The following is a 27,563-nucleotide window of genomic DNA, read 5'->3' on the forward strand; positions in this document are numbered from 1 at the left end:
AAGGCTGCAACATTCTAACATCCTATATATATAACCTTATACAACATAACACAGCGTTTCCAAATACATAACAGTTGGTATATATAGTTTATGTATGTGAGTGTATAGATAGGTCACTATAGATTTATGTGCTGGGTTAACTTGGAAGGGTTGAACTTGATGGACCTTTTTCAACCCAACTTAACTATGTAACTATGCAGGAGTGTAGTGAGCACATTTTGACACAAGTACCTTTAATGGAAGTGGTTTTACCCACAACTCACGGTGGGGAAATAACACAAGTTGCCCACTGCACAAGCAGATGTAAATTAGCCCTACTAACTTTGCTAAAATGTTAATAAACAAAAACAAAAATAAATAACAAGTTAGGTGGAAAATATATGTAAACTCTGAAAATCAATAGTAGTTCAGAAATGCTCAGTGGATTCTCAGGTTAGGAAAATGGTTGCTCAAGGTAGAAGATGTTAAAGGTAAATATTTTGTCTAATATATGCCAATGTAATACATTTTTGATATGTCACTTATTAGGATATACAGTGCTTAAGATTGGAAGTTATACACAAAGGGTATATAAATATTATTGCAACCAATTTAGATGTGCCTGTTCTATTAAGGTAGCTTTGTTCCTATTGCATGGTGCTTTTCCTGCTTCTGTTTTAGTGCATTTGTTTGCATTTCAAGTTTATAACTAAACCTTGGCATCCTAGCCATTGTTGCTTTTCAGCAACATCCAGTGGAAAAAGGCCTATAAGTGTTAACCAACTGGGGTCTTGGAGGTAGGGAAGGGTTTACAGGGATGTTCTGGACTAGTAAAACTTACCTGCATGGTCTGTTTGGCACATGTTTAATTACTTGCTTGCTAAAATTAAGTAACTCTCTTCTTTTTCAAATGTATTTTGCCCCAATGACTACTGTCTCATAAGCATTTACGGATGATATTTTTCATGTATTGTTAACATTGCCAGAGGTAACATTGGGGCAATGTGAACTTCTAAATACAAATAGTCTATAATATCCACATATATTTAACAGAACATTTATATAAAAGTAGAGCTAATGCAAAATGTAGTAAAAATAGGTTTTCATTTTTGGTGATACCTTTTTATTTATATAATTCAGCATTTATTATTATAGTATGTGTACATTTTTATCACTAAAGGTATATGTAATGGATTTCTAACCTTGTGTATTTTGATTGGGCAGGCATATTTGGACAGAAACTGGAAGACACAGTACGTTATGAGAAGAGATATGGGACACATCTTGCTCCCATGTTGGTGGAACAGTGTGTGGATTTTATCAGGCAGCAAGGGTTAACAGAAGAAGGTTTATTTAGAATGCCTGGCCAAGCTAACCTGGTCAAGGAATTACAAGATGCCTTCGACTGTGGAGAGAAGCCATCATTTGACAGGTAAAAAAGAGCAGCATTATTTTGTTTATAAAACTGATTTTATTGAACTTTATGAAATAAGTCATATTTTCTATAAAAAGGTTTTGAAGGCAAAATGTATATGATATGTTATTCTGCAGGCTATTCAGATAATAATGTACCCTTTTTTTGAACCAACTACATATATATATTCAAAGTCTGCTCTAAGCCAATTAGTCAATTAAACCACATTTAAAGCAGCCAGTCTAAATAAGCCTTTATTCACCACTTCATAAAATTTTATAATTTTATCATTTTTTTATATTTATCAAATAAATCAAAGTTTTTCATGGACACTCACCACACTGATCCAACGGTCTGGGTGCTGTGACCCAGACCCATAGCAAGGGGAAACCCAGCAGTCACAAGCATAATTTCTCAGATGGGTGTGCACTCCAAACACCAATGGAAGTGGTTAAGAAACAAAGCTTTATTTCGCATCAGTCCTGGTGCGTTTCTTGTCTTTCCACAGTGTTTAGAGGAATTTAATTTACAGTGTATTCTTTCTGTAATCAGTTTCACTGCAGGTGAGAGAAACATTTGATAATTTAATTGTGAAAATGTACAGTACAGCCTATAATACAAATGAAACATCTCTAATCAGGAGAGGATTAAAAAAATAATCCTTTACTGTACATTATATAGTTACATAGAGTTGAAAAAAGACCAAGCTCAACCCTTCCAAGTAAACCCAGCACACACAACCTATACTTACCAATCTATACACTCACATAAATGAACTATATATACAAACATTAATACTAACTGTAGATATTAGTATCACAGTAGCCTTGGATGCTTATTCAAGAACTCATCCAGGCCCCTCTTAAAGTCATTAACAGAATCTGCCATTACAACATGACTAGGAAGGGCATTCCACAACCTCACTGACCTCACCGTGAAAAACCACCTACGCTGCTTCAAATGGAAACTCCGTTCCTCTAATCTGGTGTGTTGATCGTTTTTATAGGAAAAAAAGAACACCCCCTATGTTTAGACTTAAATAGCCTTTTATATTCCATTAAAGCAATGTTTAAAGGAGAAGGAAAGGCTAATAAAGAGTTAATCTCAAGCTGCAGGCATACCTTCAGTTGTCTCAATAGTGCCCTTAAGTCTCCCCATACTTCACCCGTTCAAAAGATCAGAAGCCAAACAGGAAAAAAAAACGCTGAGCTGGGTAGAGAAGACTCCCATAATGCAACGCTCCTTCAAGACTTGGCGACTTGTTACTGCAGGCGGCGCATGCACATGCGGCAGGAGCGACCGGTTGCCATGGCGACGCAGCGTCAAGCAGGTGGGGGATGCGGGGGGCAGGTGCTGCGAGCGGCGGAATCTTTGTGACAGGAGCGGGGAGCGGAGGGGGGGGGGCTGGCTTGTGCTTTTCAGCGCATACAGACATGCTGGACAAGATGGCGGCGCCATTCACTGAAACAAGTATGTAAGTTCTAGTATGTGCATCTCTGTAAATCTTTCATTAGGCAAGCCAGGAATATAGCATTCTCACACAGCAATAGTAGTACTATTTAATAGTGTGCTTAATAGATTTTGACTTTCCTTCTCTTTTAACATTTCATTTACCAACTGTGCGTCACAGTGTAACTTGCGATGCTCAGCTAAGGAAGAAGTAAAATGCCAAATATGTCAGTAATCTGGGAACAAAAGTTTAGTTCCTATTTATATATACTAAGTCTTTAGGGAAAAAAAGTTCTAGCAACTCTAGGGGGTAGATTTATAACAGATCAAACTGAAATCTTTTTTCGGATTTGTAAAACTTTCTAGACTGTAAGGAAAAAAGAGGATATTAATGAAATAACAATAAATGACTATGGTGAAAAAAGGCTTTTGAAGTCTTGACATTTACTAATCTGTGGCCTGGTCCGATTGTCAGGAATTATTTTTTCCCCCTCTAAGGCAAATAAGTGAAACTCATGTTCATGCACACATGCAGGCCAAAAATCCTTCCCTACACACCAAAAAGCTTATTGATATGCCTGCACCCAGAGCTATTGCAGAGCAGATTTCAGAGCCAAACTGCTAAAGTATGCAGTTCTGTGCCGAAGTTTGCTCAATGTAATGTATTTATTATTCTGTACATGGTTCCAATTGTGCAAGCACAGAGAAAATTAGCAGTGCTAAGGCGTACACTTAAAGGAAAAGGAAAGGCTAATAAAGAGTTAATCTCAAATTGCAGGCTTACCTTCAGCCAAACAGGAAAATAAAATGCTGAGCTGGGTAAAGAGGATTCCCATAATGCCTCGCTCCTGCATTGACTTGGTGACCAGGACTGTTGGCGGCGCATGTGCACATGTCCCTCTTCAGCAGCACAAGCAGGCGCGCTCCCCTTCTGAGATAGACCGGCAAGCGTCAGGGTTGCCATGGCGATGCGCTATATAAATAGCACGTACAGCGGCGAGCCGGGACATTTGTGGAAGCAGCAGGACAGGCGAGTGCTGGTGGGGGCTGGGGGGTAGCAGGTGGGGGGGAGCGGGCAGTGGGAAGCGCAACCTGTTAATCTTGTCAGCCCTAGATATGCCAGCACATTTGTATTTTTACCAGGAAGTTGTGCTGGTGGCAGCTCTGAGCAGGACAGGCGAGTGCTGGTAGGGGGGAGCGGGCAGCGCAAACAGTTTGGACGGGGGGTGCTAGTGGCTCTGCACACTGGTGGGTGGGTGCCGGCAGGTGCGGTGGTCAAAGTCGCAGGATGTTGGGGACGCATGCGCAGTAGAGACGGTGAGGGAAAGGGTATGGGCGTACCTTTTTAAAGATGGCGGCGCCGTTCACTCAAACAAGTATGTAATTTGTATCTCTGTTAATCTTTCATTAGGCAAGCCAGAAATATAGCGTTTTTACACAGCAATAGTAGGACTATTTAAAAGTGTGCTTAATAGATTTTGGCTTTCCTTGTCCTTTAAGCCACATTTTTAAAAGTACTTTAAGGTAGCACATACAGTAGCTTTTAATACAATAGCTGAGAGAAAATAAATCGAAGAAAATCTTAAAGGGAAACTTTGGTGACATTTTTTTTTTATAATATAAAAAATATAAAGTCTAGACAAACATTTTGACAATTTATAGATTTTAAAAATTTTGCACCGTTACAAAAGTTATGGCCTAATTATTAAAGCATCCTCCCATCCCCCACCCTCCAGAATCTCTGGCTCCCTGGTCTGCGTTAGTGACACAGAAATGATTGAGTGACAGAGATTTGCTGTGGCATGTAATGAGGCCACGCCTCTCAACAGCAAACATGCAAAGGGAAAGTAAAGGAATGGAGCCGGGCTGGGCTGAATGCTTTATTTGTACATATAACAGTAAAGCAGCTTATTGTTTATATCCTGTATGTCCATAAACACACACATTATAATATATATATATATACAGGCTCGGATGACGGCACACACAGGGTTTGCATATAAAAGTCACTGGGTCAAATGAAAATTAATTGCATCAGAGGTTTATTAGTTCCAACGTTTCAGCTCCACACAGGAGCTTTCGTCAGGGGTACAACACCATGTGGGGAACAAACAATTATAGGCCAAAAGGGCGCCAATGCTGTTGCTAGGCAACCCAAAACATTTGCATAAAGGTTCACAAAAATAAGGAGAGGGAAAAACAAAGACTTGACATCAATCAAAAAAACAACAGACGAAAGTGTACATCTTATAAACTTGTAGTGCTAAAGGGAAACGCGTATTTGTGCACGGACCCCTGGGCAGGCACCTCCCCGTACCAGGCAACCCGACCGAATGTGCCCCAGGTAGTGGAAACAGCTATGCTGTGGTTTGAACGAGTCGTACCTGTGGTGTGCGGCAACGTTACCCTGTGCACGGGCAGCCTCCGGCATTTGGAAATGAGCGGCGCGTCCTGCTCGCCGTTGCTAGGCAACCGGCAGTGGTGAGCGGGCGTGTGCGCCCGAATGCTCTGGCAGGCAGAGGAATTTTTATAGTTATTTATTATTGTTGGGACCATATAGAAACAGCAGGGTCCCCGGCTGTGCCATGCACGGCACTAAGTCGGTACCCAATCGCTCGTATTTCGGGCTGGTCTTACCATGCCACTGCTTCGCCAGAGACACTTACTCACATATCGGTACCCTCGCCGGCTAGCGCCCTTGCCCATCTAGGAGAGACCAACGCCACAATCAGGATGGGGGGCCGTGTTTGGTCCCCTAAACTCGCTCATGTCACCAGGTAGACGTGGGTATGTCGCACGTAGGGTTAATGTTCAGCAAGCTTGATACAGTATGCGCATACTGTCTTTCGAGGGCTGGATCTTTATGGGGCTGGTAATAGGAGTAAGGTACCACCAGGGGTCATGAGTGCACCCTAATCGTTGTTCACAGAACCAGGGGGGAAAAAATTGCAACATGGTAACCAAGAATATTGCACATAGTAACAGGTAAGGGGAAGCAATGTAGCAAAACAAGACATAATCCAGGATGCTATGCATAGGGAACAGTCAGAGAGACATGCAACCCAATACCAATGGGATAAAATAACCAGCATATTATAATTAAAAAGAATATGTAGAAAAAGAAATAATATATAGGGGTGGGACTAAAAAAGGCAAAATGTCAATATATCATTAAATAAAGCATCCAAATGGTAGGGTCTCATTCAACCCCCGTGGAGCCACGCAGTCTAGTTTAAAGATCCAACGGGACTCCCTCTGTAGTAGGGCCAAGTCCCTGTTCCCCCCGCGGGCCAGCGGGGGTTGGAAATCAATCGCCATACATCTGAAGGTCGGTAAGGAGTGCCGCATGTTGACGAAGTGTCTTGCTACTGGCTGCTTGGAATCTCCCTCCTTTAGTGCTTTACTGATGGCCGAGCGGTGATTACTGATGCGTTCACGTAGTGTGGTGATTGTTTTCCCAACATAATATAGTCCGCAGGGGCAAGTGATGATGTATACAACGTATGTTGACAAGCATCCCAATCTATGAAAAATCTTAAGTCTCTTGCCGGTATGTGGGTGTGGGAAATCAGGACCCGTAAGTAGGCACCTACATGTTACGCAATCTGGGCACCTGAAGCATCCAGGTTTTTTAATATTGGATAGCCAGTTCAATGGTTTGCTATTAGGGTCCTTGAAGTCTGTTTTTACTAACAGATTTCTCAAGCTCCTTCCCTTCTTGTAGCCCATCATAGGTTTTTGGGCTTGATACAGGGCCAGTGATTCATCTTGGCTAATCATAGCCCAATTCTTAGTCACGCTTTCTGCTAAAGCCATAGACGTGGAGGAAAAAGTAGTAGTAAATATCAAGGGGGTTGGTTGTTTATTCACCCTGTGCTTATCGGCCAACAGTGTATCCTGAGTGTGGCAAAGGGCCCTCTGGAGTTGCGTCTGCAAAACTTCCTCTTTGTACCCACGTTCTAGGAATCTCTCGAACATTTCTTGTAATTGTATTTTGGCAGTGTTGCTTGAGCTGTTATTTCTAATAGTTCTAAGGAACTGGGAGTACGGAATCCCTTTGATAGTGGCTGGTGGATGTTTACTGGAAGCATGTAGGATGGAGTTCCTATCTGTTGGTTTCCGAAATAGCCTGGTGCCTAATCCGTCCCCATCTCTAAATATATTCAAATCCAAAAAGTCAATGTTGTCCTTGTGGTAGTTCAATGTGAGTTTAATGGGGCAGTCAAGTTGATTAAGGTGCTGATGGAAGGAGAGAAGGGCTTCCTCTCCCTCAGTCCAAATCATAAACAGATCATCTATATAGCGAAAATAGACTGAAATTGATTTGTGAAGAAGTGGTAAAAGGTGGGCTCTTTCAAATTCGGCCATGTACAGATTCGCATAGGACGGTGCCAGGGCACTACCCATTGCGGTACCAGCCAGTTGCAGGTAAAATTTATTTTCAAATCTAAAAAAATTTCTAGTCAGTGTGAGTTCCAAAAGATATGTAAGAAACTCAGTCGGTGTATTGGAGGTCAGACTTGTGGAGAGTGCCCTCTGAACCGCTCTGATACCCTGTTCGTGTGGAATGATTGTGTAGAGACTAGTCACATCCATTGTCACCAGGAGGCAATTGTCAGGTACATCGCCCAGGTCCCTCAGCTTCCTAATAACATGCGTGGAGTCCTGAGTATATGACTCCATGATTTTAACTAGGGGTTGTAGGAATGAATCAATAAAGGTTGATATCGGTTGAAACAGGGAACCTACTGCCGAAATAATAGGTCTGCCTGGGGGTGCTGAAAGTGATTTGTGGATCTTGGGTAGAGTATATATGATGGGTGTACGTGGGTACTCTGTGACAAGAAAATCATAGATGTCACTAGTGATCCAGCCTGCATTCAGGGCTAAGGATATATAGTTATCCAATTCAGACTTAAATTTCCTAGTAGGATCCATAGGTAACTCCCTGTATGTCCTAACGTCAGATAGTTGTGACAAGATTTCCTCCCTATAATAAGAGTAATCCAATAAGACTATGGACCCACCCTTGTCGGCTGGCCTGATGACCAGATCCTTGTCCTCCTGGAGTGTACGAATAGCCATTCGTTCTGCAGGGGATAGGTTAGGATGTGAAGCACAGGAACTACCTGTTTGTTTAGCTTCTAGCATTAGGACCTTACCAAAGGTTCTTACTGCAGGTGGTATATTAGGGGGTTCATAGGTGCTTTTACCTTTAAATACGGGTTTTTCTTGTTTTTCTTGTCCAAGGGAATCCCTGAAATGCTCCCTAAGTTTCAGTTTTCGTTGGAACCTGTAAATATCGACCACTGACAAACCTTTTTTAGGGGTCACTACCCGGTCCAGGAAAGACAGAGGAAACGACGATACACTCAGCGAGGGGGGAGGCATCATAAGAGGCAAGCCCCCAAAACCAAAGAAAGCATAATCTTTAACCTCAGTAAGCACAGTATGTCTGAAGGGGAGATATCCTTACTCTCTAAGGGTCTGTCCTTTGTCCCCTGTTCCCCACCAGACACCTTTGACACCATGGTCGATATTTACAGGTTCCAACGAAAACTGAAACTTAGGGAGCATTTCAGGGATTCCCTTGGACAAGAAAAACAAGAAAAACCCGTATTTAAAGGTAAAAGCACCTATGAACCCCCTAATATACCACCTGCAGTAAGAACCTTTGGTAAGGTCCTAATGCTAGAAGCTAAACAAACAGGTAGTTCCTGTGCTTCACATCCTAACCTATCCCCTGCAGAACGAATGGCTATTCGTACACTCCAGGAGGACAAGGATCTGGTCATCAGGCCAGCCGACAAGGGTGGGTCCATAGTCTTATTGGATTACTCTTATTATAGGGAGGAAATCTTGTCACAACTATCTGACGTTAGGACATACAGGGAGTTACCTATGGATCCTACTAGGAAATTTAAGTCTGAATTGGATAACTATATATCCTTAGCCCTGAATGCAGGCTGGATCACTAGTGACATCTATGATTTTCTTGTCACAGAGTACCCACGTACACCCATCATATATACTCTACCCAAGATCCACAAATCACTTTCAGCACCCCCAGGCAGACCTATTATTTCGGCAGTAGGTTCCCTGTTTCAACCGGTATCAACCTTTATTGATTCATTCCTACAACCCCTAGTTAAAATCATGGAGTCATATACTCAGGACTCCACGCATGTTATTAGGAAGCTGAGGGACCTGGGCGATGTACCTGACAATTGCCTCCTGGTGACAATGGATGTGACTAGTCTCTACACAATCATTCCACACGAACAGGGTATCAGAGCGGTTCAGAGGGCACTCTCCACAAGTCTGACCTCCAATACACCGACTGAGTTTCTTACATATCTTTTGGAACTCACACTGACTAGAAATTTTTTTAGATTTGAAAATAAATTTTACCTGCAACTGGCTGGTACCGCAATGGGTAGTGCCCTGGCACCGTCCTATGCGAATCTGTACATGGCCGAATTTGAAAGAGCCCACCTTTTACCACTTCTTCACAAATCAATTTCAGTCTATTTTCGCTATATAGATGACCTGTTTATGATTTGGACTGAGGGAGAGGAAGCCCTTCTCTCCTTCCATCAGCACCTTAATCAACTTGACTGCCCCATTAAACTCACATTGAACTACCACAAGGACAACATTGACTTTTTGGATTTGAATATATTTAGAGATGGGGACGGATTAGGCACCAGGCTATTTCGGAAACCAACAGATAGGAACTCCATCCTACATGCTTCCAGTAAACATCCACCAGCCACTATCAAAGGGATTCCGTACTCCCAGTTCCTTAGAACTATTAGAAATAACAGCTCAAGCAACACTGCCAAAATACAATTACAAGAAATGTTCGAGAGATTCCTAGAACGTGGGTACAAAGAGGAAGTTTTGCAGACGCAACTCCAGAGGGCCCTTTGCCACACTCAGGATACACTGTTGGCCGATAAGCACAGGGTGAATAAACAACCAACCCCCTTGATATTTACTACTACTTTTTCCTCCACGTCTATGGCTTTAGCAGAAAGCGTGACTAAGAATTGGGCTATGATTAGCCAAGATGAATCACTGGCCCTGTATCAAGCCCAAAAACCTATGATGGGCTACAAGAAGGGAAGGAGCTTGAGAAATCTGTTAGTAAAAACAGACTTCAAGGACCCTAATAGCAAACCATTGAACTGGCTATCCAATATTAAAAAACCTGGATGCTTCAGGTGCCCAGATTGCGTAACATGTAGGTGCCTACTTACGGGTCCTGATTTCCCACACCCACATACCGGCAAGAGACTTAAGATTTTTCATAGATTGGGATGCTTGTCAACATACGTTGTATACATCATCACTTGCCCCTGCGGACTATATTATGTTGGGAAAACAATCACCACACTACGTGAACGCATCAGTAATCACCGCTCGGCCATCAGTAAAGCACTAAAGGAGGGAGATTCCAAGCAGCCAGTAGCAAGACACTTCGTCAACATGCGGCACTCCTTACCGACCTTCAGATGTATGGCGATTGATTTCCAACCCCCGCTGGCCTGCGGGGGGAACAGGGACTTGGCCCTACTACAGAGGGAGTCCCGTTGGATCTTTAAACTAGACTGCGTGGCTCCACGGGGGTTGAATGAGACCCTACCATTTGGATGCTTTATTTAATGATATATTGACATTTTGCCTTTTTTAGTCCCACCCCTATATATTATTTCTTTTTCTACATATTCTTTCTAATTATAATATGCTGGTTATTTTATCCCATTGGTATTGGGTTGCATGTCTCTCTGACTGTTCCCTATGCATAGCATCCTGGATTATGTCTTGTTTTGCTACATTGCTTCCCCTTACCTGTTACTATGTGCAATATTCTTGGTTACCATGTTGCAATTTTTTCCCCCCTGGTTCTGTGAACAACGATTAGGGTGCACTCATGACCCCTGTTGGTACCTTACTCCTATTACCAGCCCCATAAAGATCCAGCCCTCGAAAGACAGTATGCGCATACTGTATCAAGCTTGCTGAACATTAACCCTACGTGCGACATACCCACGTCTACCTGGTGACATGAGCGAGTTTAGGGGACCGAACACGGCCCCCCATCCTGATTGTGGCGTTGGTCTCTCCTAGATGGGCAAGGGCGCTAGCCGGCGAGGGTACCGATATGTGAGTAAGTGTCTCTGGCGAAGCAGTGGCATGGTAAGACCAGCCCGAAATACGAGCGATTGGGTACCGACTTAGTGCCGTGCATGGCACAGCCGGGGACCCTGTTGTTTCTATATGGTCCCAACAATAATAAATAACTATAAAAATTCCTCTGCCTGCCAGAGCATTCGGGCGCACACGCCCGCTCACCACTGCCGGTTGCCTAGCAACGGCGAGCAGGACGCGCCGCTCATTTCCAAATGCCGGAGGCTGCCCGTGCACAGGGTAACGTTGCCGCACACCACAGGTACGACTCGTTCAAACCACAGCATAGCTGTTTCCACTACCTGGGGCACATTCGGTCGGGTTGCCTGGTACGGGGAGGTGCCTGCCCAGGGGTCCGTGCACAAATACGCGTTTCCCTTTAGCACTACAAGTTTATAAGATGTACACTTTCGTATGTTGTTTTTTTGATTGATGTCAAGTCTTTGTTTTTCCCTCTCCTTATTTTTGTGAACCTTTATGCAAATGTTTTGGGTTGCCTAGCAACAGCATTGGCGCCCTTTTGGCCTATAATTGTTTGTTCCCCACATGGTGTTGTACCCCTGACGAAAGCTCCTGTGTGGAGCTGAAACGTTGGAACTAATAAACCTCTGATGCAATTAATTTTCATTTGACCCAGTGACTTTTATATGCAAACCCTGTGTGTGCCGTCATCCGAGCCTGTATATTGTTTTTGCGCACAGGCACCCAGGTATCAACTTTTAACTAATGGTGTGCTGCTTACTAGCTTTTTTTTTTTTTTTTATATATATATATATATATATATATAAATTGCAATAGGTATAACTATAAAGAGTGACGGCACACACAGGGATTTCCACAGAGGGTCATCGAGTGCAAATAAAAAAAGGTTTATTCAGTCCAACGTTTGAGTTCCTAACTGTAACTTTCATCAGGGAACACACACCACACAGTGTTACAAACGCTTATATGCCTAAAGTGGAGCCAAAATTGTTGCAAGGCAACCAATATGATTAGTGAAAAAACCACAAACCAATGTGACATATACATTAATAGAACCAAAACCAATTATAAATTACAAAAGTAGAGGGACACACCTGCTGTCCCTCCTTTTATATCCAGTGGGACCGCTGCGGGGCAAAATGCAATGGGTCAACACCCCTTTGTGTTTATATATCTATATATATATCTATATATATATATATGGACATAAAGGATATAAATAATAAACTGCTTTACAAATGCATCTTCATCAGCCCCCAGCCCAGGCCTGCTCCATTCCTTTACTTCCCCATTGCACGTTTGCTGTTGGGAGGTGTGGCCTCATTACATGTCACAGCAACTCAGCCTTCACTCTGTTCTGTCACTCAAACATTTCTGCATCACTGACGCAGACCAGGGAGACAAAGATTCTGGAGGGTGGGGGATGGGAGGATGCTTAAATAATTAGCCATAACTTTGTAACGATGCAAAATTTTGAAAATCTATGAATTGTCAAAATGTTTGTCTAGACTTTATATTTTCAATATTAAAAAACTTTTTATGATAATTCCCCTTTAACTTTGTTCAAGGTTAAATTACAACTGATTTAAGCTAATGCGAGAGAAACACATGTTGCACCTTCTGTGCATCCAATAAACAGCAAGAGATTTGTACTTTCCTGCAATACTGTCAGCCATCATTCATTAAAGGAGACAGAAACATCATTCAGTGCTTGAAATCTTAGCACTTCACATTTTCTTTGGAATACCTTTTCAAATTATACACGGTTATCCATCCAATTTTAAAAACTGTTGCTAAACAGAAACTGCTGGTTAGAGTACATCGAGCTGTAACAATAAAAAAAATGGAAATCTGTAATAAACCTCTTAATGGTATGTATTAGTTGGCCCTTAAAGCAACTGAGAAACAAAATGCTCTTTTATGAAAGAATGCACCCATTAAAAATCTAAATTATTGTAATACTCTTACCTTTCCAATGAGTGTGCATCTTCTTTCTCTTATTTGTCTGAAAAGTCTGCTTCTGTTGCACTGCTGAAATGAGAAACATTTTCTTTATACTTTACATGCATAAATGTAGCACTATTATGACAGTATAAGGCCACACCAAGGGCTTTCACTCAGGGCTGGGCCCTCTCTTTGTAGTGAGAGGATTATCAGAAAGGTTGTGGTGTGAATTAAGATGAAGAGTAATGGCGCCAGGAATTCTTTAGAAAGTATATATATTTATGCAGCAAGTGAAGAATAACATCTCACTACACTGTTTGAGTATTACAGTGGTGACAGTGAATGTAATAACATAAGCAATCAGGCAAAATTATATAATAGCAAGAAACAATGCAATACAACTTTAACAAAGAAATATGAGCAATTCTCTATGGTCTCACCCAGCCAGATCTGCTGACGGACACTGCCTGTAGAATGGGAATCCTCTCTATAAGAAACACCCTCCTTATCATTAAGGCCCCTATTCTGGGTTGCCAGTCATCAACCTGTGTACAACCAGGGAACTAACCCACTGACCTCCTGTTGAAAGCTTTGGGCTACTCAGCTACCCTGACTGGCACTAAGTGGGTGCTGACCCACTCCTATAACACAAGCTGGCTAATTCTTACTAAAAACTAAGAGAGGATTCCTTGGGGCTCTTACCCTCTATGCAATTAAACAATTGGCTCTTTCCCAATGGCTGTCTGTAGCAGTCCCTGTAGCTACCAAGACCAAAAAAACAGGAAGTAAAAATCCTCTACCTCTTGAAATCTGGAAGAAACCATTCTTTCCTCAGGGACAGGGGATGTTGGTCTCTCAAACTATTACAGATAGGATGAACTAAATATACAGTGACACCTACTGGTAAGGTGTCAAATAGTTTACCAATTTAATTAGGTCAGCACAACATGTAATCTCAGAATTTGTTAAGTGCACCCTAAGGGTTACATAAAAAAAACCTGTTGTTCTCTAATTTTGTTTTATTTACCTTTAAGTTTAGATAGAGGGAAATATTTATAAAAAAGTTTAACAAAAGAAAAAGCTACACATCATCTTTTTAATGCCAGAGTATGCTATGCATATTTCTAAAGCCTTATAATAAATATATGTGTATGTGTAGCTAAGATACTAGCATGAAAAGAGGTTTATTAAGAGTCACTTTTCTTTTGGGTTTGCTGGGGTGGATAATATTTTTTACTGGTGCATAGGCAAGGTTTTTAGGCTACCTATTAGCCTTTCCCACTTCAAATGAACAATTAAGAACAGCAAGCTAGTGATCTGAATTTAGTTACTAAGCTACTTATCCTGTCTAAAATGGCTTTGTCTGTTCCCCAGTTTGATAGATTTAGGGCTATTAGCAGTTAGTTGCAAAAACTCCTGCATTTCTCTCGGTGCTGCTTGTAAGGAGGTAAAATAAAGATTTATTTATAATAGTGATTTGACCCACACCTTCCCCTAACCCGCCCTCTCCCAACCCACACCCATGACATCATGCAGTGAGTGGTGTGAAGCAGGTGTATGTATATAAATAGCCTCTGCCAGGGGCAGAAGTGGGGCACAGTTAAGGTGGGGGTTCCTGCCACCCTCCCTGGCCACTGCCTGTGGAAGTTGTGTGAGTAAGTGTTGGTCCAAAAACCGGGGGTCCCACTTGTGTTGGGCCAACTCGCACATCACTATTTTATATGTCAGTAGTTAGAAATGCTCATGCCCAGCCAGTAGGTGGCAGCAACTTGTAAGGTTGGTCAGTATAAACGTATTTTTTACAGATGTGTCAAGTCATAAAGGAAACCGGAAATTAAGGGTAGGTGGCCATTCTGGAAGTGTCATTGTGAGGTTGAGAAGCATTGTGCTTATAGGAAGAAAGTAGGCCTGAAGTGTCTGGATAATTGGTGTTGAGTAAGTTCCATTGTTGTATGTGAAGAGTTGGGAAATAAAACGGTTAAATACCAGATAAAGTCTTCCATAGTTCCATTGTTTCCATTCCATTGTGGACTTATTTGCTTATTACTGCTCCAGCTTCCATACCTTCTTTTTCTGGATCCATTAAGTGGAGCCCTAGGCATAGAAATCTACTTCATCAAAGTCTATTAAAGTTTAACAAGGTGTTAGCTTGAGTGGCACCAATGTTTACAAAGTATTTCACACTATTTCTTAAACAAGAAATTCTTTGCTGCTCTATTTATTCCCTAGAGTGATGTAAAATATTGAGATGAAATATGGCATTAGTTAGGTGTAAAATTAAAACACCTTATATATATATATATTTAATTTAATGTTTGGCATTTATTTACATGTCATTCTTAAACTTTATAAATAACCCATTTATTTTAATGCAGAATATACTTACAAACTATTACAATTCAATGATGTAGTTCATTGCACCAGCAAGATGCCTGGACTGCATAGCCTTGTATTTAATTTATCAACACTGAAAATAAGCAAATCCCCCTACAAGGATGCCACATTACATACATTGCTTACAATATCACATGCCCAAGTCATTAACTAACAATTTTTAATAAAAGTGAACCTAGGGTTGCCACTAGGCCAGTATGTTACCATTATGGCTGGTAAAAATGTTTCTTGATTCCAATCTTAATAAGGAAAAACCATAATATAGAAAAGTCAATATTTTTTTCCAGATTGGGTGCCAACCCTAATTGGACCCAATACAGAATCCTGTAGGACCCCAATAAGAGCCCTACTCCAAGCAGATAATGTTCCATTGACACCACCCTCTGTACAGTCTTTTATCCGTGTACAAGGACTAACAGATCATAGTTTATGCACAACTATATCAAAAGCTTTGTCAAAATCCAAGTTGCCTACCGCAACCCTTTATCGTAAAAAAAACTAGTAGATTTGGCCAGAACTGAACTAAGCTGTCAAACAAGAAATAAAAATTGTTAACTGAAAAATATTCGCAATTCAACTTTGCACAGTAAGTCACTGACTGACTACATATTTAGGGTTAAAAAAGTGGGCGGAGCCACCAACATTCAATCCATTTCCACCCATTAAATTATAGATGCCATTATTTAAGTATTGGTTTCAGGGTTGTTAAACTTACCAAAGTTTGTCACTGGGTAGTTGCCGTTCAAAGTTAGAAAAAGGGGGCGAAGCCACCAACAGCCAATCTCATTTCACCTATTTACTTCCAATGGTGAAGTGTAAAATGCTGTCAGTCCTACAATTTTTATGCGTCCCCAAATTTTGCAAAGTTGGTCACTGGGGGACTGCAGTTCAGGTAGGAAAAGTTGGTTGGGCCACTAACAGCCAATCAGATTTTATCCATTGAATTTTATTGGTTTAAATGTAAAATTCTGTCATTCTCACACTATTTATGCCAGGGTTCCCACTGTTTGTCACTGGGTGACTTCGACTCAAGGTTAGAAAAAGTGGGCACACCCACCACCCACCAATCACAATTTACATATTGGCTTTTATTGGTTTAAATTTAAACTGCTGCCATTCTTTAACTGACCCTTAATATCCTAGGGTCCCTAAACTTTGCAGAGTTAGTCACTGGGTAACTGCAGTTCCAGGTAAGAAAAAGTGGGCAGAGTCACCAACCACCAATCAGATGTCACTCGTTGACTTTCAGTGGGGAAATTTAAATTGCTGCCATTCAGACACTATTAAAACCAGGGTCCCCAAACTTTGCACAGTGGTTTTTACTATATAACTGTGGTCCAAGATTAGAAAAAGTGGGCGGAGCAAACAACAGATCGGATTTTCACGTTTTTCAAACATGAAGTTTGTTTTCAAACTTCCCTTTCTACTGTTTTTCTTAAACAGTTATTTTTGAATGCTTCACACTTGAACCTTAAGTAAATGTTTTTAAAATTATAGAGGTTTCTGTAGTACAAAAATATTGTAAAGCTGACACAGGATTTAAAAAAGGGCCATAGGGAACCTACCAAGGTAATTGACTACAATAGCTGCACTTGTGCAGTCTGAATGTATGGCTGAAGGGAGCTTTGTGTTTAACCCCTGTCCTAAACAAACTGTAAGTACAGGATGACCCAGCACTTTTAGTTCCCTGGTGTTCCTGACTTACACATTTTGAATGAAGGGCAAACTAAAGCCAGGCCACAGCCATGTGCTGTCATGTCCTGCCCCTCCTGAATGCAGCACTGATGAGCATAGGCAAAGCTGCATATGGAGAAAGGAACTATTCATCACTCTTTGCTCTGAAAATGCAAAGAATTTTGCCTTCAGGCACTACTCTGTCTCTGAATCATGCAATTAAAAAAACAAAAACCTAATGAGGTTCTGACATAAGTGTTTCAGGCTAAATATCATTTAAATGTTTTGTTTTTCAAACAATAAATAATCACAGGTTTATACACAACACCAACCCAATCAGAACATCAGCTCAAGTTCTGTATGACTATGAAACAAAATGTAATTTGTGTAACGTCTCTGTAGAAATGAGTAAGTAAGAAGCAAGGATATATTTTGAGTCTGACCAGCATTTTAGATATCAATCGAGCTCGTCAATTCATAAAAGCCTGGTCAAAATACTACAACCCTATGGGACTAAGTTAGAATACAGTATGAAAGGCAAGCACAAAGAAAATCCAATTACTGAGTTCTAGACATGGGGGCACATTTACTAAGCCACGAACGGGCCGAATGCGTCCGATTGCGTTTTTTTCGTAATGATCGGTATTTTGCGATTTTTTTCGGAAAATTGACGCGACTTTTTCGTTACCAATACGATTTTTGCGAAAAAACGCGAGTTTTTCGTAGCCATTCCGAAAGTTGCGATTTTTTCGTAGCGTTAAAACTTGCGCGAAAAGTTGCGCTTTTTCCGTAGCGTTAAAACTTAAAAGGCGCGATGTTTCGCGCAAGTTTTAACACTACGAAAAAATTGCAACTTTTTGCGCAAGTTTTAAAGCTACGAAAAAATCGCAACTTTCGGAATGGCTACGAAAAACTCGCGTTTTTTCGCAAAAATCGTATTGGTAACGAAAAAGTTGCGATAATTTCCGAAAAGTCGTAAAGGTGCCGAAAAAATCGCAAAAAATACGAAAAAGTCGCAAAATGTTCGTTTTCAAATCGGATTTTTCCAATTCGGACTCGGATTCGACCCATAGTAAATGTGCCCCATGGCATTCAGTATCAAGCTGGAAATGATTGATACATTTAGGGGCACATTTACTAATCCACGAACGTCCGAAAAGCGTCCGAATGCGTTTTTTTCGTAATGATCTGTATTTTGCGACTTTTTCGCAAATTGTCGCAAATTTTTCGAGCGCTCAATACAAAAAAATCGTGACAATTCGCGAAAGTCGTAATGGCTATGCAAAAGTCGCAACAATTCACGAAAGTCATAATGGCTATGCAAAAGTCGCGACAATTCGCTCAAGTCGTAACGGCTACGAAAAAGTCGCAACGGGGATGAAAAAATCACAAAAAATACGAAAAGTCGCAAAATGTTCGTTTCCAATCCGATTTTTTTCCATTCGGGATTCGGATTCGTGGATTAGTAAATCAGCCCCTAAGTCTCAGTTTGAAGCTTTCCACTTTTTTTTCTTGCTTTACCCTTTTCTGCCAAACTGTAATAATGTTAGAGCTGACTGTCAAAAGTTTAAGTACAGTATAGCCTGAGGTAATTAGCAAACTGAGTCCAATTACAAGATTTATTTTGAGACAAGCAAAAAAAACACCAGTCTACTGATGCCCATAGGAGTTTTACAGAATGGGTTCATTGTAGCAATGTACATGCCACATACAGGTATTGTTCATATAGTATTTGTTTATTCAAAATGTGCTAGTGTCCCTGCTAAATCAATATTACTTGTGCATGTGCATATGCAAAACAATGACCATTTCAAAATAAGAAGTTTAAAGGACAATGAAAGGTTAATATAAATTAAAAGTAAGTCTAAAGGCATTCTTTTTAAGTACTTACTGCATATCTAAATTCTCAGATCCCTGCTTGCTTCTCTGAGATATGGTGCTGGCAGCCTACAGCAGTGTGAAGACTCCAGTGACATCACTGAAATCTCTCTGTCCTGCCTGTAGGCTGCCAGCGGCAGGCTTCCTGTTCTCTGAACATGTGTGTAACTTGATCCTGTCTCCTGTTCTGAGCTACACATGCCCACCAGCCAATCAGAAGCGGATCTGGCAGAGGGGAGGGGGGAGGGAATGAAACACATGTGCAGTATGAAGCAAGGAGGGAAAGGAAGGGAGAATACCTTTTTAGAGATGGCTGCCTGTTCTAGAAAATGTGACTGAGTAAATATTTGATTAGGTGAGCCAAAAGTGTGGCGTTTTTACTAAACAATAGGAGGACTATTGGGCAGTATGCTTTTTAAATTTTGACTTGCATTCTCCTTTAAGCTGAAAAATCCAAATGTTTTCGCAAGTTAGTGCTTTAAATTAGGCATTGCTAAAATCAGCACTGATACATAAACACACAAGCAAACACATACTTACACGATCACACATGAATACACAGTACTTGCAAACACAAAAACATACATGTTCACACACTAACGCATTTACCTGCAAACACAATCACACCTGTAAGTCTGCACATACGTCAATATACCTCAAAAAACACTTACTGTAATGCTGTCAAAATAAAAACCACATTTCTTTCCTTCTATTGTGTACACATGAGCTTCTGTAACAGACTTCCTCTCTCAACTGCCTGCACAGTTTTTCATGCATAGAGCATATGCTCCAACTAAGTGCATCCTATTAACATGGAGTAAATAGGATGCACTGTGTAAACAGGTAGATGAGATTAGGGATGACACAGGTAAGTTAGAGGTCCTTCTATGGTTTCTTTGTTAAAGTGCTATTTCTGTGGGTTTAGTGGCATCAGTTTTTTTTTGTTCAAACTGTTAGACATGGTGAGGGCAGTGAGGTTGTGGAATGCCCTTCCTAGAGATGTGGTAATGGCAGATTCTGTTAATGCCTTTAAGAGGGGCCTAGATGAGTTCTTGAACAATCAGAATATCCAAGGCTATTGTGATACTAATATCTACAGTTAGTACTAATGGTTGTATTTATAGTTTATGTATGTGAGTGTATAGATTGGTAGGTGTGGGTTAGGTGTGCTGGGTTTACTTGGATAGGTTGAACTTGATGGACACTGGTCTTTTTTCAACCCTATGTAACTATGTAACTATGTAAGATGTTAGCAAGGAATTTGGTCCCAGCTTGTTTTTTGGGGAATGCAATAGAGGAGTTGCTGTAAGGTTGACCGTGGTCCGTTGTCTTTTGACCTTTCAGAGACAGTTTCAGGTACTTGGGCTTCTCACCAGAAATATTTTCTTTGTTGGTTGGGCCTTGGTATGATTTTATAGGGGAGAATTGGGAGGTGAGAGTCCAAGTGATTTAGGACTTACATCAGGTTGGGTCAATTATGATTATAAATGTAAGTGGTGTTATTTTATTTTGCCACTTTTGTTCCAGGTGTGTTAAGAGTTTTAATACGGGTTGTCGAGATATTCATATGTCCAATGGGCTCACCAGCACAGATTAGAAGAAAGGAGGTTCCATCTAAATATTCGAAAAGAGTTTTTAATACTAAGTTGTGAAGTTGTGGAATTCTTGCTCTGAATCAGCTGAACTACTGGCCTCATGGTGTTCAAAGAAAAATTTCCAGGAGGTGGGCGAAGTCATCAATCAAAAACAACTGTATACAATAACTACAGTAGGTGCCAAGTTTGTAGAAAATCAATTTACTGACAAAGCTCATAAAAATGCTGACATCTTACATAATTGCAGGGGTGGAAATACCATATAGGCACTCAAGGGCATGTGCCTAGGGTGGCAGCTTTAAGGGGGTGGGCCTAGGATGCCTATATGGTAAATAAATCAAAGGAAAATAATAAATATTTGTTTATAAATATGTATATTGAGAGGCATACTTGGAGAGTTTAGAAGCAAGCCACAAACTGCAACAAATAATAGCAGATAACACCCCAATCAACACAATTAATTATATTAGTTATTAATTATATGACCCTGTAGGCACACTGTGGCTGCCAGAATTTAGGAATGCATGTCATGGGGACATATAGGTTTAGCCCATAGCAACCAATCAGCAGGTAGCATTTACTGGTCACCTGTTTAAAAGCTAGCATCTTATTGGTTGCTATAGGTTACTGCTCCTGGGCAAAATTAGTGTTTTTTATTACATAATAATAGAAGAGGGTTGCTGGCTCCTTAGTGCTCACTGGTTGTTAAAACTTGTTTTTTAAAATCATGATTCAGATTAACCCCTTTACTGCTGTTCATGGGGAATAGTAAAAAGCTAAGGCTTATAACACCCCTATAATTGTGTAGGGAATCAGAGAACTCTTTTCTGTCTGTGACATAATTTAACCCGGTTACAAAATGGGGAGAAGCCCGATTGGCTGGCTGGATAGATGGAAATGGATTCTCTGAGAATTTGCCAAATGAGGAGAGGGACTTTGAACTGTGACCCTGTTGCTGTGACAATTAGAGCTCACTACCAGGATAAGCTAACCCCTGGCTATGTTGCTTTGATGGAGAGAGTTCGTCGAGAGGAGGCTGATACCTATGTGATGGCGAAGAAGAGTTCCACCCAATGGCACGCAGAGAAGTCCCCTGCTGAGGCAAAGCTGCTGGAGGAGAATAAGAAACTTCGCAAAGAGTTGGAAGAGTTAAAAGCTCAAATGTATGAGAGAGCCAAAACCCCAACTGAGACAAAGAAACCTCCAAAGTCTTACCAGTGTGGTAAGATAGGCCACATACAGCCAAACCTGATGAGGTTGAGGTCTAGTCTGCAATGTGTAAAGTATGCTGCCAGCGTAGAAAGTTCCATGGGAAATGTTACCAAGGCCTTATTTGAAAATGACTCCCCTGAAGAAGTTGAAGGAAGACCACTGTGAAGAATCCTGTTGGCATGAAGGTAGATGCTGGAACCCTTGATAGATCTAAGGGACTGGGTCTGGGTAAATGCAGGTCTCCCGGTAAGGCCCTTATTGAGTGTTGTACTGCTTATGAGTGTAAGGAGATACAGCAAGTGAGAACGTTGCCAATTTGTCCAACGGGAGAATGTAGGGGATCAGAGAACTCTTTCCACTGTTTTTCTGTCTGTGACATCATCCAGCCTGGTTACAGACTGGGGAGAAACCTGATTGGCTGGATGCCCCAGTGAACTGTTGGGACAGAGGAGGCATGCCTAGGTTTGGAGCCAAAAATCAGGGGCGAGCCCAGCAGTTTATAAAGGGAGCCCCTGTTGTTTTGCCAGCTTTTGGAAGAGAGATCCAGAGTAAGTAGCCAGTACAAATTACTGTGTGTTCAGACTACAAAGAGAGAAATCGGCTGGGCTGCTGGTGATTGCAAATTCCTCCGTGTGAATCTCCATGTGTCTCCTGGTGAGGAGAGATATTGCTACGTGGGAGCAGCCACCTTTTCAAAGGGGAAGGTACTCTGGGGCAGGTAGCGCTACCTGGGGGGATTTAAGAGCTCTTGGGGAAAGGACTAAACTGGAAAAAGGTTTTTTGTCTATCCGGATCAAAGTTGGGACTGGGCACCTAAAGAGACAGGAATGGATAGACTGCAATGGTTCCCCACGGCAGGATAATCCGTTATCCATAAAGTTGTTTTTTTTCTATTTCAACTGTTATATAAAGTTATCCTTGCTACAAAGTGTGTGGTAATTATTTTTTCCTAGTGGAAACCCACCTGAGGTGTGCTCCTCAGTGTCCACTAGGTGGGGGCACTGCGCTAAAATCCCAGTTCCCACTATCTTTTACTATTGCAAAGAGAACTAAATCTACTGCCTGAGCAAGTATACAGCCCAAAGAAGTGAGTGTGCGAAGAAAGGGTTACAGTTGTGACAGTAGTAAAAGGGTTACTCTAAATCATAATTCATAAAACGTTTAGCAACCTTTGAGCACTAAGGAGCCAGCAACCCTGTTCCTTATGCTGAAAAGCTGCAAACTCCTTTCACTGATAATTGTTTTATATGCTTTGAAATCTTCTACAAGTAATGGCTTACCTGAGGACTGAACGAAGCAGCTATTATTATATAGTTACAGACAAAATGGTCACTACAAATCTAACAACTACTTTAGAACTAGCCTGTCATTCCAGCAGACTCCAATTACTGGTTACTAATGAGTGCAGCCTCTGCTTTAAAGGAACAGTAATACCAAAAAATTAAAGTGTAGAAAAGTAGTAAGAATATAATGTACTGCTGCTCTGCAGTGGTACAACTAGTGTGGTTCCCTCAGAATGTTTATATAAACAGAACTGTTTTTCAGCCACAGGGGCAACCATTCAAAGGAGAAAAGGCACAGGCATATATCTGTATTCTACAGAGGTTACTGTTATCTGCTATGTAACCTGTGTCTTTTCTCCAGTGATGTAAGCTGGCAAAAAAGTACTTAGTTACTTTGGGAAGCTTTTACTTTGAAGGTGGTTCTAGAAAAGAGGCTATGACTGATTGACAGGTGGGATCAGTGGCAACAGCAAGGGAAAGTTGTAAATTGCCAGTGAGGGAATTCCTTATTTGTGGATTCCCATGACTAGCCAATACATTACATATCCTCAAGGCCTTTTTTTAGCAAGTGAGGGAAATACAGGGACAGGTCAAATTGCCATCTTGGAGTAAGGAAGGAATTTTTTCTTCTACAGTAAGGGTGAAGACAGACAGAGCTACTAGTAGCAGCTACATGTCACCAGGGGCAGGCCAAGCCGACCGGGCGCCCTAGGCAATCCGGACGGCCACCGCCCCGATGCGATGATGCATGCGATGGGTCATTGCCCACACCGCTACAAGCTACATGTGTTTTAACAGAGACAGTTCTCAATATTGTCTATGGTAGGGTATTTTCTGGCTTTTTGTAGCCGTGACAAGTAGCTGCTACTAATCGTAAGGTTAGTGTATAATGAACAATTGTACATCTAGCGATCTTGACAAATTATACTTTTAATCATGCATTTTAAGATAAGTTTGGTTGTATGATAACAAAAAGATCTTTTAAAATCTACACATTAAGGCAGGTTTTGTGGTGACATAAAAGGTTGAATTTGATAGACGTGTCTTTTTTTCAACAGTGTTACTATGTAACAGTACATCATCATACTGAACTACATCCTGAGTTCACTCCAGAGCAAGTCATAGACTATGGTTTGGGAATCAGGGCATGTGCTGGAAGTCGATTTTACTGAAAGTTGTCTGACTTATTAGGATCATTTCCTCACCTGATATACTGCATTGTGGTGGGAGTGACCTCAGGAGGGTCTCTCAAAGGGTTGATGAATCAGGACTTAGAGCACTTGCCTCAGCATGTCAACATCCTTTCAGAATTTATAAGGAGGATTTGTTGGCTTTCTGCTTACCAGTGGGAGGCAGGTGAGATGACCAGTCCATCTTCAGGGCTGATGGTGGCTAAGGACATATTTTTGGTGGTATTTCATATTCATCCTGGGCACTGTGGTGAATATTGTTTGGGATTATTCAAGGGGGATTAAAAAATGGGCTTTGTAAGGGGCAATGACTACTTTGAAGCTGCTCTGGTCAAGGTTACAGTATAGTGGCAAGATTAAACTTTAATATGAGCTTGATCAGGGACTTGCTCATACATGGCTCATGCAATTCATAGAAGCTTTATACACTGCTGCAATTAGTTGTAGCTGTATAAAATTTGTCCCTTCTGAAATAAATAATAAGTATAAACCAACAACTTTAGTTGTAATAATGACGAATAATTATTTATTTGCTTTGTCATATGAACTGAAGGACAAAAGCAAATGTCTTCTCAGCATCTATAGTTACATAGTTACATAGGGTTGAAAAAAGACCAGAGTCCATCAAGTTCAACCCTTCCAAGTTAAACCAGCACACACAACCTATACTTACCAATCTATACTATACTAATCTATACAATCTATATCATGTACATAAACTATATATACAAACATTAGTACTAACTCTAGATATTAGTATCACAATAACCATGGATACTATGCTTGTTCAAGAACTCATCCAGGCCCCTCTTAAAGGCATTAGCAGAATCTGCCATTACAACATCACTAGGAAGGGCATTCCAAAACCTCACTGCCCTCATCGTGAAAAACCACCCACACTGCTTCAAATGGAAGCTCCGTTCCTCTAATCTAAAGGGGTGGCCTCTGGTGCATTGATCGATTTATGGGAAAAAAGAACACCTCCTATCTGCCTATAATCCCCTCTAATGTATTTGTACAGAGTAACTATGTCCCCTCACAAGCGCCTCTTTTCCAGAGAAACAACCCAAACCTCGACAGTCTAACCTCATAGCTTAAATCTTCCATCCCCTTTACCAGTTTAGTTGCACGTCTCTGCACACTCTCTAGCTCAATAATATGTAGTAATGATTATGTAACCTCTTTTTGGCTATATTAGACCAAATGTCCAGCTAGTAATAAAGCATGGGGCACATTGGACTCCTCTTCCACACGATGGGCCTTCCCTAAGGGGAAGTTACTTAAAGGACAAGGAAAGTCTAAGTCACTTGGGGGTGCCAAAATGTTAGGCACCCCCAAGTGACTTAAATCGCTTACCTTGTACCCCGGGCTGGTGCCCCTGTTAGGAGAAAACAGCACCAGCCCGGGGTACCTGTAGCGAGCGCTTCCTCCTTCCTATTCGCGCTGCTGGCAAATGTCCGGGACAGACGCATGCGCAGTAGAGTGAAACGCTGACTTCTCTGTTCAAAGTTCGGCTTTCCACTCTACTGCGCATGCACGCGCAGCGAACAAGGAAGATGGAATCGATCGCTGCTTCCCCGGGCTGGTGCTGTTCTCTCCGTACAGGGGCACCAGCCCGGGGTAAAAGGTAAGCGATTTAAGTCACTTGGGGGTGCCTAACATTTTGGCACCCCCAAGTGACTTAGACTTTCCTTCTCCTTTAACTGAGGGTATTGTGCAGCTACATCTCTCACTGCCAAGTGTAAGTGCAAGGGTTAAATGAATAAATAGTTGGACTCCAGGAGCTCTTGCAAACAAAATTATAACTATTTATTTGCAACACAGGGTTAACAATACTCACACTCCTAGGAGGTATAGCAATTTCTCAGCAGTACAAATGTTATAGTAGATTTTATAATAGATCAAGCATTAGAGTATGGTGTCCACTGGTTTATCCCTCTCAACAGAGTATGGGCAGGGTAAAGACAGCCAACAGCAAGCAGGAAGATAGGAAGTCCATCGGTTTATCCCACCTTGGGTAAGTATGGGCAGGGTAAAGACGAACCTAATATCCCTGTCGCTACTGTGTCCCTATACTAAGGCAACAGCCCTGTAGGAGACTACTTTAACCTCTCCTAGTTGGAGCCGAAAAGCTGCTCTTTCTAGCTAAGTGCTGACTGACTCACTTTCCTAGAAAATGCTATGAAATAGATAACCTGTTCTAGCTAATCTCATTCACGGGGTCCCTGTTTCCGGACTTCACTACGGGTATTGATTCTGTTAGGGCCATTAGGGACACTTCTGGTCCGGTGTGGGTCTTCCTCAAGCATCCAAACAGATCAAATACTGCAGGCCAAGAAGGAAGAACCATTCCTTCCTATACACTATATTAAAGGAACAGTAACATCAAAAAAATTCAAGTGTATAAAAGAAATTCCAATATAATGTACAGTTGCCCTGCACTGGTCCAACTGGTGTGTTTGCCTCAGAAACACTATTATAGTTTGTATAAAGAAAAATGCTGTGTAGCCATGGGGGCAGCCATTCAAAGGAGAAAAGGCACAGGTTACATAGCAGATAACAGATAAAACACTATTGTATTATACAGAGTTTATCTGTTATCTGCTATGTAACTTGTGCCTTTTCTCCTTTTTTTCCAGCTGGAATGGCTGCCCCCATGGCTACACAGCAGGGTATTTAAATAAGCTATAATAGTGTTACTGTAGCAAACACACCAGTTTTACCAGTGCAGGGCAACAGTACATTATATTTCATTTACTTTAAAAAGTTTTAATTTTTTTGGTGTTACTGTTCCTTTAAAGTGTGGTAGGGTGTGGTTTACCTGTGGGCCAATAACAGAGGTATATGTAAATACCAAAATAGATACATAAATTCTTGCCCAGTAAGAAGGGGAAAAAGGAAAGGTAGGGTTTAAAGCCATAGGGGCACATTAACCCTATGGGTAACTACAATTATGAAAGCAATTTCAGCATACATTAATGATGTAAACTGGTATTGGACCAGGTTGTGGATATTTGTTGCTGGTGTCTGTTCCCTTGACTTGTCCCACAGTAAATTCAGAGCTATAACTGTGGGGAAACAAATACTGCAATGCACGAAATATGCTGCTATATTCTTTGTTTACTTAACACAACATGTTTCATAGAACATAGTAACATGGTAACATGGTAACATAGTAACATAGTAACATAGTTAGTCGGGTTGAAAAAAGACATACGTCCATCACGTTCAACCATAATGCCTATATATAACCTGCCTAACTACTAGTTGATCCAGAGGAAGGCAAAAAACCCCATCTGAAGCCTCTCTAATTTGCTGCAGAGGGGAACAAATTCCTTCCTGACTCCAAGATGGCAATCGGACCAGTCCCTGGAAC

At 41.3% G+C, this 27,563-nt stretch overlaps 1 protein-coding gene across 4 annotated transcripts in view; it reads left to right on the top strand.

Annotated features, from left to right (window-relative positions):
- Nucleotides 1-27,563, top strand: part of arhgap24 (Rho GTPase activating protein 24) — a 269,673-nt gene that overhangs the window by 214,860 nt on the left and 27,250 nt on the right. For all 4 annotated transcript variants that reach the window (XM_018097447.2, XM_018097448.2, XM_031903496.1 and 1 more), the window contains one exon: nt 1,204-1,411. In XM_018097447.2, the coding sequence (XP_017952936.2) occupies nt 1,204-1,411 (208 nt within the window). The remainder of the gene's footprint in view (nt 1-1,203; nt 1,412-27,563) is intronic.

The sequence above is a fragment of the Xenopus tropicalis genome, chromosome 1, assembly GCF_000004195.4.
Source record: "Xenopus tropicalis strain Nigerian chromosome 1, UCB_Xtro_10.0, whole genome shotgun sequence".
Lineage (NCBI taxonomy): Eukaryota > Metazoa > Chordata > Amphibia > Anura > Pipidae > Xenopus > Xenopus tropicalis.